Below are 17568 nucleotides of genomic sequence, written 5' to 3'. Positions count from 1 at the left end.
AGGGTAAAATAGTATACAGACTACAGAATTGGCACCAGAGCCATTAATAATCTAAAGACTTGTCCAAAGGTCTACAGCTTTCCTATTCTCAAACCTATCCTGAGTGACCTGGGATTCTATTTTCGGCTTGCCTGAGAAGCTCTCAGGGTTCCTGGCTAACTGGCATACCCAGCTTCTTATCTTTCGGAGTTGGCCTGGGGTGAGAATGGTGGGGCACACTGAGCATGTCTGGACTTGAGTCATTTGCAGCTTTTACTTTTGAAGAATGAATTACAAGGGAGGGAATGGTGGAAATCAAATCAACTTTGCAGACAGAACCAAGAGATTCTGAGCCTGGAGCCCTGCTTATCCAAAGAGTTCAGGTGGAAAATAATAAAAATAGAGCTTAGTTCCAAAATTCCTATGAAGGGTCAGGCGCAGTACAGATATTACTGTAAGGACACAACAAAGTAAATATGCATATTCACTTTAGAATAAAATAGTGCTACTGTAACTTATCTATACTGCTAGTAAAGAGAAGGACTGGGATATTAAACTTGGATTTCTAGACTGTAAAGCTAACTTGTGTCAACCATTCTAAAACAATAATCCAAAGGGAAGAGGCAAGAGGCAAACTACCATAGGGTCACAGACAAGGCAGAGACCAAGAAAGGAATGGAAGACTGAGACAAGAGGTTCAGAGCTAAGCAGAATCAGGGCTGGGGCCAGATTAGGGATCATCTAGAGGTACCAGCAATTGTGTTGCTCATCCCCCATATGTCCTAGACGTTGTTTCATCTGCAACATGTGTATGGACATGCAGATGGAATGGCACAAGAGGAACTTCCCATGTCCAGCAGCTGCTGGACTTCCAGCAGACCAGAGCCAGCAGAAATGTGAGCACACCAGAGAGAGTTCAGGCCCTACAGAACAGAAGGCCTTAGAGCTAGAGGATGTGCAGAGCCTTAGAGCTGCATTGTGGGATTTCAAGCTATTGAGTGTTCCTTTCTGGCTTTGGAGCCAGACTAGTTAGGCTAACTGGAACCAAATTCCTCCTCTAGCCTACAGCTTGAGGGGCCACGGATGGCTACTTCATTTTCCAAAGTCTGTTTACGCATCTGAAAAAATGGAAACAATAATTGAAAGGCCATTCCGAGAATTCAGGCAGCAACCCACATAAGAGTGTTTGACATGGTCCCTCCTCAGTAAATATTAGCTTTTACCATTAGTTCCAGGCCTGTGTATGATCTTAAAGCCTGAGGAGGAAAAGCACATTTCTCCATCTAGGCAGCAGGGTATATTAGCTATCATATTGTTCTCTCTCTCTCTCTCTCTGTGTGTGTGTGTGTGTGTGTGTGTGTGTGTGTGTGTGTGTGCCCACAGGCATGCACATGTGCATGTAAGTATTCACTGGCACTGAGGCTTGAACTCAGAGCCTAGGCACTATCCCTTAGCTTTTTTGCACAAGGCACTCTACCACTTGCATCTCAGCTCCACTTCTGGCTTTTGGGTGGTTAATTGGAGAGAAGAGTCTTGAAGTCGGCTGTCTTCAATCTACTGTCCTCAGATCCCAGCCTCCCAAGAAGCTGAGATTACAGGCATGAGCCACCGGCACCCAACCTTTTATTGCATCTTAGTGGGACTTCTGATGTGCCATTTCCTCCCACCCTTCCTTCTCACTTTCATTTGCTTATATTTCCATGCTGCTGAAGAATAAAATCCCAGTGCCATACTGTGTTGCACAATTGAGTGGTGTCTTTCACCCAAGGATAAAGGCAAGTCACATCCAATTGTACCCATATTTTGGACTTTGATCAACATATCCCAGCCCTGCTGCCTGTTGGCAAGCCTCCTTGTCATTTATTGGCAAACACATTCAACCTTCTGACTAATTACCGGGCTTCTCCCACAGAGATGCTTCCTTGGCCCTGCTTCTTCTCAGAACGCCCATGGGCCCCTCATGTGGTCACTTTCCCCCTCTTCCTGGGCTTTACCTTACTCTCTCTCCTCACTCCCAGCATCTGTTGCCTGGACAGTGTCAATTGTCAGACTAAGGCTGAGACTCCCCTTGGGTCCATTTGCTATGCTACCACTTTGTGTTTTTAAGAAAAGCTAGTGTCAGTGTGAGGTCCCTGGGGAGGCAGATCCTGTCACAGCCCCCTGCCAGCCCTGCCCCATCTCTGAACCTGCCCAAGAGGCAGCTGTTCCAGGTCCCTGTGGATCCAAGGACAGCAAAACTCTTGTTTTCCTAGCCACCCAGGGCAGCCCTGACCTGAGCAAAAGGAGATGCTTTTGCACCTGTCTTTTCTTGACAAAGGAGCTGTCTTTACAACAGCTAGATGCTTCTGATCTTCCCTTGCAGAGAGCTTCTGCTATGTTCTGGGCACTGTAGGAGGCCCTCACTCATGGACACCCTCCCATCCTGGCCTTCCTTTGGTCTCCCTTCACAGAAGAGAAAACGGAGGTTAAAATAGCTGGTCCCTGGCCATAGAGCTCGGGGAGAAGCAGAGTTGGAATTCAAATAATGTCAAGTTTAACTTAGGAATTGCAACAGGTTACCTCTCAAGGATAGTATCAATAACACACATTTCACTAGCACAGACGAAGGAGACAGAAGGTTTATGATTCTGCTGTTTGTTGTTTGGGCCAACTGGGTATAGGAGTCAGACAGGAAATCTGTGTAACTACTCCAACCACACACCTTTCTGTGTCATGGACACACAATCCTGAAGACATGAAGGCCGTCACAGATTGTTGGATTTTCCTACCCTGGAAACATTGTACCTTAGGAATTGTTTTGAATCAGAATTTGTAAATAACTAGATTGTGATCTTAAGTACATTTCTTGTTCCCCATATAAGAAATGGGAGTGAAAGACTCCTTGCTATTTTAAAAACTAACATTTAACATTATTTTTAATTGTTTACCTTAAAAAATGCAACTGGTTTACACAGCACTCCAGATTTCTGAATTACCATGAACAATCGGAAGCGTGAACAACCCCTGCCCTCTGACCTCCAGTGGCCACTGTTGGCTGCAGTGTAGCAGCTTCCCCCTTGGACCGGGAGGGGGGAAGGCACTTTCCAATTTGCAAGACCTGACCACTCTCTCTTACTCCTGTGGCCAGGATGCCAGACCACCCCCCCACCCCCGTAGCAATATCCTGCTTTTGCCACTGTTCTTATTTTAGAGCATAAGGAAACTTAGCTTTTTCCATCATGATTTCATGTCTTTCTCTGTGCTTCTCTAGGCATTCCATTCCCAAAGAACTTCCTTCAAATCTGCAAGAAGATCCTGTGCCGCCTTTTCCGGGTCTTTGTCCATGTCTATATCCACCACTTCGACCGGGTCATTGTGATGGGTGCAGAGGCTCATGTGAACACCTGCTACAAACACTTCTATTACTTTGTCACAGAGATGAACCTCATAGATCGCAAGGAGCTGGAGCCCTTGGTAAGTACCACCCGCCCTTGGTAAAGGTACGAAAGTCACTCCAGGAGCTTGGCATTTATCATGGTCCACCACCATCAGACCAATGGAAGATGCCTGCTGATGGCTATTAGCTGAAAGATTACAGAAGTGAATAAGGTTTAGCAGTCAGCAGAGGGCCAAGCGAAGCCAAAATGTCCATGGCTATCAAAAAGTTTCATGGGTAGTGGGAATATTTTGGTTTAGGCAGGAGGAAGTAATTTTGATTTCCAGCTCTGGAGTTATTTGTTCATTCACTTTTATTTATTGAATTTCCTAAATGTATATCTTTGATCTCTGTTACCTCTCATATTATTATTATTATTATTATTATTATTATTATTATTATTGGCCAGTCCTGGGCCTTGGACTCAGGGCCTGAGCATTGTCCCTGGCTTCTTCTTGCTCAAGGCTAGCACTCTGCCACTTGAGCCACAGCGCCACTTCTGGCCGTTTTCTGTATATGTGGTGCTGGGGAATCGAACCCAGGGCCTCATGTATACAAGGCAAGCACTCTTGCCACTAGGCCATATCCCCAGCCCCTACCTCTCATATTATTAATCAATGATCAGAAACAGTTCCTCAGTAGGTAAATGAATATTTAGCATCTAACTAGAAGCCAGAAGATTTGCGATAAAGCTCTAGTATTATCATGTAAGTGACCAGACTCTACGCTTATTTGCTCATGAACTACTTCAGTATATGCTTTATAAGTCAAAGATCTAGATGCTTTCATGGCATCTATTTCTAGGGTCCCTTGAATACTACAGAATACATTGTTTTGTATGAATATGGTGCTTTTATTCCAGAAACACTAAATTTCATTTGTCCATTTCAACAATGGCCAGAATGCTAGGGGGTGATTGATTTTTGCTACCTGGTATCCCTTTTTGTTTTCCATGTGTTTGAAATTGTAAATTCTGTTTAGGCTAACAGGTCAGATGTCTGCCATTGAAATGATAGCTAGATATACCCAGGTACACCATAAGAAAGGGCTATGCCACATTCATACCACACCACCAGTGGCAGAGAAAACATGGACCAGAGACTTTATCAGAGTCTCCTTGTGAAGGAGTGGATGAGGCAGGGTAAATGGGCTTAAGGTTGGCTAATTTAGATAAGAATAGCAGTTTCTGGGGAATAAGGGCTGAATTGTTCCTAGTTGTCTGGCACCTAGCCAGAGGGTGATTGGCAGAAGAACCTAAAGTACTAAGTACTGGCTCTCTCTGAGAGGGGTAGACCCTTCAGGCTTAACAAAACTCTTGTTGGTAAAGAATCAAACTACAAAAACAATATGCATTCAATACAGTATAGGACGTATATTAGGCAAAGAAGATGCTAGTAAATTATGTTACCTTCCTTTAAATTTCTTAATTCACAATCTATGGAAATTCATGGCAAAACATTTTTTGTCTTTTTTAACATTTAAAAATTTTATATTATCTTTAGTTGTATTGAGGGATTTCAATTAAATATAAGAGCACTGCATCTTGATCCATGTCACCCCTTCCATCGTTCTCCCCCATCTTTTTTTTTGTATCACTCATTTGTTCTAGAACAAAGCAAGACTTTTGACGTATAGCTGAAGTGTCTCATATCATTGGCTAAAGTGCTGGTTCATCACCATTTTCTTTCTCAACAATTTTCTAGAAAGCTCTTGGGAGCAGGCACTGAGTTATCATGAAACTTATTTGAACAACTCATGGAAGGAAACCAAAACACTTTGGTGGTGGTTCTGCTATCTTGTTGTTTACAAAATCTGTTGAGAGTAAGTAACCACCAGGAGAAGAAAAGGTTGGACAAACAACTCAAGAAGATTGGAGACAGCAGAAATGGGAAATGGCCATGCAAATGCGAGATATGAGGAAGCCCCATCTCATCTGCATGATCTGCTTCTGATGGATCTGAGCTCAGGTCACTTCTGTGAGCCTGCTCAGGAGGAAGGAAAATTCCTTCTCCAACAGCCTGTCCAGGAGAGCAAGACTCTCCCAGGCACTCCTCCCTTCTGAGCTAGCAAACAAAAGCATCCCATAGTGTTGAATGCCATTCTCTCCCTTATGCACAGAAGCATAAAGGCCATTGTAGGATAAAGCTTAGTGTAACTGACAAGTAGAGAAAGGCTTTCTTTACCATCAAAAAATGCCCAGTTCTTTTCCATAACTGAAGAAGAGTTCCTAGTATTCTAGCACCTGGTAGTGCCAGGAGCTGACTTGAAGTTTCAGTGTTACACACAGGCCTTGAACAAGCTAGTATTCTAGATAAGAGCTTTTTGAGGGAGGGCTGAAGAAAAGCTACGATTAGATTAACCAGGGATTTATTAACAATGGCAGTGAGTAAAAGGTATCCATTCTTTTTTCCTCCCAGAAGCTTATATTTCTTTAAATCTTGCTTGTAACAGTGTTCTTCCTATATTTAGTCATTATTAATTATAGGCACAGGGAAATTAATTTTAGTAAGTTTTTAAACATCTAATTACCTAAAATTATATGTTTCTTTTATACAAGCCCAAACCGATAAAGCACAAGAATAGATAATGAGGATGTTTCTGAGAATTACAATGACATGATATCAGGCACTGGGTACTCAGGAGATCTTGTATTCATTAACAGTGGTGAACTTGTGATTTATTGCTGAAATTTCAGTGATAATGCTACAGTGCTTGACTTGGAAACACTAGTGCTATGATATACCTATTACAATCAGATATAGCCTATTAATTCAGTGCATTTTATATGATTATATTATCAAGTACTCTGTACAAATTTGTCATTTTATTTTTAATTTTGGTATTCATTGATGTTTTGTTTGCTTGTGCATTTATTGGGGGTTTATGTTTGAACCTCAGGGTCATATACTTGTTTGGCAAGTTTTCTGCCACTTGAGCTACACTCTCAGTCCTTTTGGCTGAAGTTTGTTTTTCAGGTAGAATCTTGGGTGTTTTGCCTAAGACTATCTCAGTCCAAGATTCTCCTAACTCTGGCTTCCCAAGCAACTGGGTTTATGGATGTACAGCACCCTATCTAATTTGGTTTTGCGATAGTGTCTTGCTAACATTTGCCTTGGTTAGTCCTGAACTGTGAGCCTTTTATCTCTGCCTCACAACTAGGTATGAATAAAGGTATGCGCCACCATGTCAACAGATATTCTACATTTTCCACAAGAAAAACATGTTCTTATAAAACTTACAGTGCTGTCTAGAAAATAGACAGCAATGGATGTCACCCATCTACAGTCTTGGAGGATGATGAAGAAGTCAGGCATTTGCCTTTGTGTTGTTTAGAATCTGATGCAGTTAGGGGCCAATAGGGCAGCATGTGTCTAGTCAGCTTCTTTTAGAACATCTTGGTTCCCAGAAGTCTCACACAACCTTTGGGAAATTCCTGGAGTTACTCCTTAGGATTCTTCAGTGAAGAACTCCCAGCCTTCTACTTTCCTCCTTCCTTCCTCTTTGAACAGCCACTTCTCACTTGCTGTTGTCTGGTGTTAATGGAGCCTCTGGCACATGGGATGATTTGAGTATCCACAAGGGTAAGAGATTCAGCAACACACAGCCCAGGAGACAAACTCAGAATCTTTGAGTTCCATGAACTCCTTACTAATGTGCAATTTTGAGCAAGAACCTTGGCTTTTCAAGGCTTCATTTCCCTCATTGATACAACTATCATCTATCATAAAGAATTGCAAAAACTTAAATGAGATAGTCACATGAAAAGTGCTTAAGGAATGTTAGCTGTTATGTTACATGGTAAAAGTAAAGCATATAGTACGTACAATTACTCTACTTCTCCCCTCCCTAGCTCTAATGGCCTTTTCTTCATGTTCAAAATTCCCTAGATTTACCTGGAGCAAATATAGTTAATTGCATTTATATCACTCTTGAAATGGATGTTGTAAGAGTAAATGGGACGTATGCCTACTACATAAGAAATACTTGGTCTGCATTTAGGAAGAATGCCTTGAAGATGGCACTCCACTTGGAAGTTACATGGCGGCCATTCTTTCCTTGGGGGCACCTTTATCTCAGAACATACCTACAGACCTGTTTATCCATTTGCTCATTGGGAATGCTGCCTCATCCTGATTTGTAATTCAGATTGAAAGCAAAATAAAAGGCAAAGCAGTGAAGGAATACATTGTAATCCTTAGACCTGGGAGAAAGGTGTGCCACGACTCTCATTCTTAGATCTAGATTCCAGACAGATCACCTAAGAAATGTCCAGTACCTTTGTGACCTGTGTGTCAGCCATAGGGTGACTGCCCTTCCCAGTTTTAGCACTGGAAGACACATGTCCTGGGAAAACCCTTGATCTTGGGCAAAATGAGATGTTGGTTATCCTGTCAGAAGTTGGGAATGGGTCACCCTGGTTAGCCCAGTGAAGGCCTCTATCTGTTCTTCCCCAGAGCTTGCTATGTGGATCCCACTGGGACCTGCTACTTAGCTTCTGCAGCCAGTGACCTGGGAACCCAGAGAGACACATGCCATTTCCCTTGCTTTCCAGCAGGAAGGGGGAGGCTGGTTCACTGACAGACACAGAGACATTCATTTCTCATATAAATGTGCAGCTGACGATGACCTGAAATCAAGAAAGTTCACAGTTGGGGAAAACAAGCCTGAATGATGCTGGTAATTGGAAAATAGGCCAGACTCTGATTGAATAAGCAGGCTGCTGTTGGCCCTTGGATGCCTGGGAGTCAGCTGACATAATTGAGTTGATCAGAATTATCATTAGTAAGCACAAGTAGCCAGCCACGTTTTGTTGGCCTTTCCCTAAAAACAAAAGCAAGCTCAGAGAGAGCTGTCAGCAATACAGTAGCTGGGAATGATGAAGAGTTGGTTGGGGCAGAAGAGGAGAGAAATTGGAAAGGTGGAAACACTAGAATAGAGTATATAGATCATCCTATGCACCTGCTGACCTCTAAGTGACCTTGGTTCACAGCCTTCCCAGGTTCTCTCTAGAGCTCACATTTCCTAATTTCTAATGGCAAAGGTTATGATATGCCATTGCCCACCTGATAGCGATGCTGCTGTCAGACCAAAAGCTATCACAGGAGTATTCTACCGTCTGCCAGCAGGTGCTTGGGCCAGACCTGAAAGTAGGTCTGCACACAACCTTCATCAGAATCTTCTGGAGATAGTATTTTCAAATGTCCATACTTGAGCTTTATCCTGGGTACTTGGATCAGAAGTATTGAGATGAGTATCTGATGGGATGAGATCCCAGAGTATTTATTTTGTTCCCAGATGATACCAATGCTGCTGGTCTCCAAACCATACTTTGTGGAGAAAATCCCTAGATAACAGTTGCCCTTAGTGTGTGGGGGAGGGGGGTCTGTGTCTGTGTGTGCATGTGGGCCATTGAACTTAGGGCCCTGTGCTCTTCCTTGGCCTGTTCACTCAAGGCGATCATTCTACTACTTGAGTCACACCTCCACTTCCAGCTTTTTGTTAGTTGATTGGGAGGGATGGGGAAGAATGATGAAAGGGGTGATATACATGAAGATGCATTGTACTTACAAACTCATTTGTTGAATGGTAACTTCTTGGTACAGCTACTTAAAGATAATAAAAATATAATTTGGGTTGGGAGAAGGAGTCTCACAAAACTTTCCTGCCTGGGCTGGCTTCAAAACTTGATTCTCCAGTCTCAGCCTCCTGCGTAGCTAGGATTACAAGTGTGAGCCATCAGCACCTCAGCACCTGGCTTGAGAATGGCTATTTTGAGCTTACCATTGTTTCTCCTCCAGTATCAGAATTACCTCAGTGAAGGGGAAAGTAAAACAAAGAACCACAGGATCCATGTTTTCCAGGAGCATTCCTCAATCACTCATCCCAAGTCATGTTTAGTGGAAGGAAACTTTCTTTCCTCTTCAAGTCAGTTTACAAAATGCTCTGTCCTCTCCACCCTTGAGGACCCACAGTGGAAAGGCCTGCAGAGGAAGGGCACTAAGGAAAGTTTGTATAGTCTGTTCACCTGCCTTGGGCTACAAACCTTTATTTTTTCCTTTGGATACCACTTGTTAACTTCTTAAGGAGACCTTGATTCATGGCAAACACTTTGGGTATTATTACTTATGTTTGTGACATGTCTGAAGATCTTGAGGTTTTGTTTTGTGTTTTTTTTTTCTCTTGCTTTTGCCTTATAACTAACTACATCCTCACAGTTGCTGCATGGGAAGAGGAAGAGAGAAAGCCAGCGGAGAGATGGGAGGAAGTAAAACTCCACTTGGGGCAGGCTTCACAGAGAGGAAGCCCCGTCCTATTCATCCTGACTTTCAGTCTTCCCACATCTCTGCATTATGTGAATTCTATAGTTCCATGTATTCTGTTAAGATCCTTACCGAACATACTTCATCTCCTCACACTTGTTACTATTACTGCAAAACAGGGGTGGAGTGCGATTCCTCTCCATCTCTTTAATTACCAAGCACACACTTCACACCTAATGTGTACTTGCCACCTGGCCAATGGTTGCCATTTATAAAGTTATTGACAGGTCATTCGCTGGTGGCTCACACCTCTAATGCTAGCTATTCAGGAAGCTGAGATCTGAAGATCAAGGTTCAAAACCAGCCTGAGCAGGATCTGTGAAACTCCTATCTCCAATTAACCTCTAGAAGTAGAGCTATGGCTCAAATGGTTGAGTGCCATCCTAGAGTGAAAAAAATTAAAGGGCAGTACCCATGTCCTTTGTTCAAGCCCCACATAAAATAAATAACTATGTACATACACATACATATGTAAGCTTTTGAAAATGAGAACTTTATGTTAAACAATTTGAAGACCGTTTGAGAACCAAAGATTTATAGAAAACCTTGTGTTATAAAGGCCCAGCACAGCCCATCTAGGCCTTAGCATGTGCTGTGCTAACCTGTGTTCCCCTAAGAGGTGGCCCAGCCAGGACTGCCCTTCCCTCCGAGAAGCAGGGTGAGTGCAGTTGCCAAGGCTGGCCTGGCATGGTGAGATTAGGAAAGCCTGCATAAGGAAGCAGAGCCTCTGAAATGAGCCAGGCTGTGTCTTGAAATAGCTGTCAGTGAAGAGCCATTGTGATGCCTTTGAAAGGATCTTTTCTTTAGACATATCATCTGTACAAAAGCCTCCAGGCTGCTGCTTGTCAGGCGAGTTTCTTGACTTTTAGCCAAATGGCCAGTATTTGGACACAATCATTGGAAAAACAAAGAATTCCAGCCTGCCAGATTGGCAGTTTGGCCTTGACAATAGTATTTCCACTACTGTGGCCAGTACCACTATTTATCTGACCCTGGATGAGGCTTCCCATATCTCTGGGCCTCACTTTGCCCACCTCTGAAGGAGGTCAAACTTAAGTGACCAGCATAATCTTTATTTTTTTTTTTTGTGCCTGTACTAGGCCATGAACTCAGGGCATGGACACTGTCCCTGAGACTTTTATGCTCAAGGCTAATGCACTACCATTTTAGACACAGCTCTACTTCTGGCTTTTTGGTGGTAATTGAAGATAAGAGTCTCACAGACTTTCCTGTCTTGGATGGCTTTGAACCATAGTCCTCAGCTCTCAGCCTCCAGCGTATCTTGGATTGCAAGCTTACACCACTAGCACCTGGCTACTAGCCTGATCTTTGATGTCATCATCACCTTGTGTCCAAGATGGCCTTTCCTCTGTAGTTGGAGAAGTGTTCATGGACTAAAGCTTACCAATGCAGCAGACAGCATCACCTGGCACAGAAAGTAGTTGGAGTTTTCATTCAAAGGACTTACTTTGTCAATTCAAATGAAGTGTGTATGTGGGGGGGGTGTATGTGCGCATGTGTGTGGACCTATTGTTCTGTCTCTATCATCAGCTGGAAACCCAAACACCTTGAAATGAGTGGGAGAGTCATCATAGGGCATCTCAGGAACTTTGGCAGACATATCCTAAAGTGTCAATTTGAAAAACAGCAGAGAAAGGTGTGATTATTTCCAACAAATTGTATCGTGCAAAGTCAGCCATATGTTTTTGCCAGTCCAGTTTGGTTACCTCTGCAGTGACCAGGGTCCTGTGCTTCCGGTGGGTGAGATAGCATGCCATTGGCTTCTGACTTTTGGAGGTTTTGCTTGGTTGGTTATTTTGTTTGGTTTTTAAACTCTTATTTCGGTGGAAAGGAGGGATTTCATTGCTTTGTTTTGTTTTTGAGTTAGGCATGAGATGTGGTATCATTTATTTTAGGTCCTAAAAATGATGCCTGCTGGAAGCTTATGAGCATATAACACTTTGTAATAAAAGCAGGATTCAAAGCAATCTTGGATAATCACTATACTCTTCAAAATAAAGCAGAAGTGTGAATAGTGGTTCTCTTTTGTTCTTGTTTCATTGTTGTGTTCTACAACAGGGTCTTTCTGTGTTGCCCAAGCTGACCTTAAACTCACAATCCTCCTGCCTCAGCTCTTTAAATTTTTTTTTTTTTTTTTTTTTTTTTTGGCCAGTCCTGGGCCTTGGACTCAGGGCCTAAGCACTGTCCCTGGCTTCTTCCCGCTCAAGGCTAGCACTCTGCCACTTGAGCCACAGCGCCGCTTCTGGCCGTTTTCTGTATATGTGGTACTGGGGAATCGAACCTAGGGCCTCGTGTATCCGAGGCAGGCACTCTTGCCACTAGGCTATATCCCCAGACCCTAAAATTTTTTTTAATTAATTAATTTATTGCTAAAGTGATGTACAGAGGGGTTACAGTTTCATACATAAGGCAGTGAGGACATTTCTTATCCAACTTGTTACCCCCTCCCTCATTTTTCTCCCACCTTCCCCCCTCCCCATGCTCCTCACTCCCCTGTCCATAAGTTGTACAGTTGGTTTACAGCATATAGTTTTGTAAGTATTACTGTTGCATTGGTTCATCTTTTACCCTTTGTCTCTCCGTTTTGATGTCCCCTTCCCTTCCCTAGTTACAATAAACATATATACAATACCAAGGGTATGAAAATCAATAACAGTGACATCTAGGATAAAACCCTGGGGAAGAAAGACAAAAGCAAATAATCTTACTTGGTACGTTGAAAATAACAACAATAAACCACTTATTTTCCATAATTTGGAGTTCATTTCATGTAGCATCATCTTATGTGTTGAACTATTGTGATCTTCTGCTAGGACTATCCTAGATGTATATTAATTATTACCAATGAGGGAAAACATAGAGTCTATGTTTATTCGGGTCTCTGCCTCAGTTCTTTAGTGCTCTGATTATAGGTATGTACCACAACATCCATCACATTCTTGATACAATTACACATAATGCTTCTCTTTTTACAAATACCTTCTTTGGATTTTTAAGTTCTTCCTTCCTTCCTTCCTTCCTTCCTTCCTTCCTTCCTTCCTTCCTTCCTTCCTTCCTTCCTTCCTTCCTTCCTTCCCTCCCTCCTTCCTGCCTGCCTTCTGTTACTCTTTCTTTTTTTTGTTTTCTTGCCAGTCCTAGGGCTTGGACTCAGGGTCTGAGCACTGTCCCTGGCTTCCTTTTGCTCAAGGTTAGCACTCTACCACTTGAGCCATAGCACCACTTCTGGCTGTTTTCTATATATGTGGTGCTGGGGAACTGAACCCATGGCTTCATGTATATGAGGCAAGCACTCTTGCAATGAGGCTATATTCCCAGCCCTGCTCTCTTTCTTGTGTGTTTGCATGCTTGCTTTCTCCTTTCTTTCTTGACAGTACTGGGGTTGAACTCAGGCCTTCATGCTTGCTAAGCAAGTGCTCTATCACTTGAATCATGCTCTTAGCACTTTCTTGTTTTAGTCATTTCTTGGTAAGAGTTTTGCATTTTTTTCCAGTATGGGCTGTAGACCACAACCCCCCATACCTATGTCTCCCACAAAGCTTGGATTATACATGTATCACCATGCCCAGTCTGTTGGTTGAAGTGAGAATTTCACTAACTTTACCTGAGCTGGCCTTGAACTATAATACTCCCCATTTCTGCCTCCTAGCATAGCCATTCTTTAAAAAACTCACAATTTTATCTTTATTTGTTCCCATCTTGGGGCTTGAAGTCAGGGCATGGGTGCTGTCCCTGAGCCTCTTTGTGCACAAGGCTAGAGCTCTACCAGTTGAGCCACAGCGCCACTTCTGAATTTTCCTCAGTAGTTTATTGGAGATAAGAGTCTCATGGACTTCTCTGTCCAGACTGGCTTAGAAGTGTGATCCTCAGATCTCAACAGCCTGAGTAGCTAGGATTACAGGAGTGAAACTCACGATTTTAAAGAATGATACTCTTCAATATACTGCTTAATACAGTAGCCACTAGCTACTTGTGACTTAAATTAATTAAAATTAAACTTAAAAATAAACAGCAGAATTTGTTTTCTCTGTATCTCTCTTCTTCTACCTTTTTTGGCTGAGATTGAGGCTTTAACTCTGGACCTCATGCTTTCTCAGTTTGTTTTCCTGGCTTGCTTACTTGCCAGCCTGGTACTCTAACATTTGAGCCACACCTCCAATCTAGCATTTTGCTGGTTATGTTACTCTCTCTCTCTCTCTCTCTCTCTCTCTCTCTCTCTCTCTCTCTCTCTGTGTGTGTGTGTGTGTGTGTGTGTGTGTGTGTGTGTGTGTGTGTGTGTGTTTTCTAGTCCTGGGCTTGAACAGGGTACCGTCTTTGATCTTTTTGCTCAGGGCTAGCATTCCACCACTCTAGGCACAGCTCTACTTTCGGCTTTTTGGTGGTTAGCTGGAGATAAGAGTATCACAGACTTTCTTGCCTGAACTGGCTTTAAACTGTGATCCTCAGATCTCAGCCTCCTGAGCAGCCAGGATTACAGGCATGAGCCCCAGGCACCCAGCTTTGCTAGTTAATTTAGAGATGATGTTTCAGACTTTTCTGCTGGGGCTGGCCTCAAACAGCAGTCCTCTGGACCTCAGCCCAAATAGCTAGGATTGTAAATGTGAGCCACTGATACCAACCTTTAAAGAAAATAGACTTTGTTTTATATCCAGGTAAACCAACTGTACATCTTAAGGGAGGTGGGAAGGGAATTGGGGAGGGGGGAAGGTGGGAGAAAAATGAAAGAGGAGGTAAAAAGTTTGATAAGAAATGTACTCACTGCCTTGTGTTTGTAACTGTAACCCCTCTGTACATTATTTTGACAATGAATAATTAAATATATATATATATATACATATACATATTTTTAAGTCTTGCTAGCTACTTTTCAAGTATCTAAATGCCACATGTGACTAGTGGCTATTTCACTGGTTCCCAGAACTACTGAAAGCTTCCTTCATGAGGAAACTTCTTTTTTTTTTTTTTTTTGCCAGTCCTGGGCCTTGGACTCAGGGCCTGAGCACTGTCCCTGGCTTCTTTTTGCTCAAGGCTAGCACTCTGCCACTTGAGCCACAGCGCCACTTCTGGCCATTTTCTACATATGTGGTGCTGGGGAATCAAACCTAGGGCTTCATGTATATGAGGCAAGCACTCTTGCCACTAGGCCATATTCCCAGCCCCAGGAAACTTCTATTAGACACCATTTAGTCTTACTACAGTGCACTGTTACCACCACCACCCCCTTCCACCAGTGGCTGCCAAATGTGTTGCCAATTGTGCCCATGCTGCCTCAAGGAGTAATTTCCAGATAGTTCTCTAAGGTCCTTATATGGCTGCTAAGCTATATCTTTCCTATGTTACAGATAAAGAATAGATAAAAATAAAATCCCAGGGGCTGGGGATATGGCCTAGTGGCAAGAGTGCTTGCCTCGTATAAATGAGGCCCTGGGTTCAATTCCCCAGCACCACATATACAGAAAATGGCCAGAAGTGGCGCTGTGGCTCAGGTGGCAGAGTGCTAGCCTTGAGCAAAAAGAAGCCAGGGACAGTGCTCGGGCCCTGAGTCCAAGCCCCAGAACTGGCCAAAAATAAAATAAAATAAAATCCCAGTGTAAACTCAATCACTAGCTCTGCACAATATAGCAGGAGCTAAGGGAACCAGGTTTGCTAGAGTAATTGTGGTGATGCGAATGTATTTGCTTCAGAAGCTACTGAAGTGGCTCCTCCCATCCTTGAACAGAGTAAGCAAAAAAAAAAAAAAAAAGTAAAAATAAATAAGATAATTTTTAAAGTAAAAATTAAAATTCCTATGCTTACATCAGAACCTTTATGTCAGGGAAGTGCTCAGAATAACAGGAATTCTGTTCATCTCTGGAGCACCAGATCATTATTGTATGTAAAAACAAACAAACAAACAACTCTTCTGTGGTGTTAGAAACTGCCACAGACAACAGTCATGGCAGGGTTTATTTCATCTTTATGAGCATCTCTATGAAAATGGAAATAGTTCATGTGGCTTGATGCCCATATATCACCCTGCCAAATTGGATCTGTTGAATGTCATCTAGACTAGTCGACATTTCCCAGCCAGATAAGACTAAGATTCTTTGGCTCTTAAAAAAAAAAAATAAAAAAGTCAATGAGTATTAACTTGGGATTTGAATAAAGGAAGGTTTTACCTAATTGAAATAGAATATCCTATGTTCTCATCATCCATCTGGCCCTCCATAATAAAAGCATGAGGCTAAAGTGACAGGTGTTCCTTAAATCTAGGGTCTCCTGTGGTCGTGTTTGCTATCTTAGGCCCCGTGTTATGAAGTAATCTCACACATACAGCCCATTCCACTAGTAAAGCTAGTACCTTGTTACATGGTACCAGCCCTAGTGCTGATTGATATTAGCTGATGAATAGATATTAATGTTAGTAGATTCCTATTGCATTGGCAATCTAAATGTGACTGAAAAATGAACAACAAATAAGTGAAGTAGATGCAAGAAGAGAAATCTGGATAAATAAGTAAATCCAGACAGATCTGGATGGAGATCTGGTAGATTAAGATGAAGAGCCAGCAGAACTGGGTATGTGGACTATTCAAAAGAAACTTCTCAGATCTTCAAATGGATCAATCAATTCTATACACACAAGTCCTTCGGCCTCCATGTCCTCCTGTGTCCTGTTTGATTTGCAAGTTGTGGCAGAACTGTCCCTTCCTTGGGGACTGCTGTATGTTATCTCTTCTAACTGCTTCCAGAGGCCCCTGGTCCCAGATAGTGGCCAAGATGGAAGCAGCCATATCTTTTATGGACCAGTACTAGAAATAATAAAGTATAATTTCCCATCCTCTCCCTATGTATCACAATTGACCTAATGAGACCATCTCACACTGAAACTCTATCTCTTAAAGGGAGAAATGATAAAGAATTGGGGGACATATAAACTACCATGAGTATCACAGCTTTTACACTTTTAGTAAGTCAGTTTCTTATATCTGAAACCCAAGACTGCTTCTTCCTCAGAGTGCTCATTGTTCCAGACATTCCCCACCTCAGGGAGAATTCTCCAGGTTTCAGTGTGGTCTCCTCCTCTGCCAGTTCATGGAAAGAAGCCAGTGCCACCAATGGCCTATATTTCTCACTTCCCTTTCAGTTAACAGTAACCTGTTTTCTTATCCAGAAACTTCTTTTGGTAGGGTTCTGCATCCCTTTCATACTTTCCTTTGACATAAGTGACTGTGAATCAGCTCATTCACTGGAGATCTGTGCTTATGGATAGACAGGTAAAAATAGCTGAGAAAAAGTAATGGGTCGTAAAAAGCCAGAAGTGGAGACCTGAGTGACTGGCAGCCTTGAGAGAAAAAGTTCAAGGACAGAGCACAAGCCCTGAGTTCAAGCCCCCCAGGACCACACACACACACACACACACACACACACACACACACACACACACACACACAGAGCTCAGCAAACTGTACATTTAATTTGACACATTTTACTGATGACAAAATATACCTCAATAAATGTATTGTAAAAGCATGCTTGGTAAGTGCATCTAACATATTTTAAAACAATTTCGGTGCTCATAAAAACAAATATTGTGACAGGTGTTTGCTGAAAACTTGTGGCTTTCTTGTCTCGTGGGTGGCGACTTATCTCAAAGGGCCAATTAGAATACATACCTACATTGTTAGTTATAATAACAGAAACAGTTCATGGCACAAAGCAAGACACAAGACAGCCACTGACAGGAAGGTTTTCTATGTCACTGAGAGTCAAAATATTACACACACATCTACTTTCCAGACAACAACAGCAGCCATAAAGGGCAGGCTCCTAGACACTGGGTAGAAAGGCCAGCAT

At 42.6% G+C, this 17568-nt stretch overlaps 1 protein-coding gene and 1 non-coding gene across 3 annotated transcripts in view; both read left to right on the top strand.

Annotated features, from left to right (window-relative positions):
- Window positions 1-17568, top strand: part of Mob3b (MOB kinase activator 3B) — a 169072-nt gene that overhangs the window by 136332 nt on the left and 15172 nt on the right. For both annotated transcript variants that reach the window (XM_048360163.1, XM_048360237.1), the window contains exon 3: window positions 3230-3432. In XM_048360163.1, coding sequence (XP_048216120.1) covers window positions 3230-3432 — 203 coding nt within the window. The remainder of the gene's footprint in view (window positions 1-3229; window positions 3433-17568) is intronic.
- LOC125341446 lies at window positions 15321-15453 on the top strand. Its single transcript, XR_007208982.1, has one exon. It is a non-coding gene; the product is annotated as a small nucleolar RNA SNORA66 (small nucleolar RNA).

Source organism: Perognathus longimembris, chromosome 1 (assembly GCF_023159225.1).
Source record: "Perognathus longimembris pacificus isolate PPM17 chromosome 1, ASM2315922v1, whole genome shotgun sequence".
Lineage (NCBI taxonomy): Eukaryota > Metazoa > Chordata > Mammalia > Rodentia > Heteromyidae > Perognathus > Perognathus longimembris.
The sequence above is the reverse complement of the archived record's forward strand: the minus strand, read 5'-3'. Positions and strand labels throughout refer to the sequence as shown.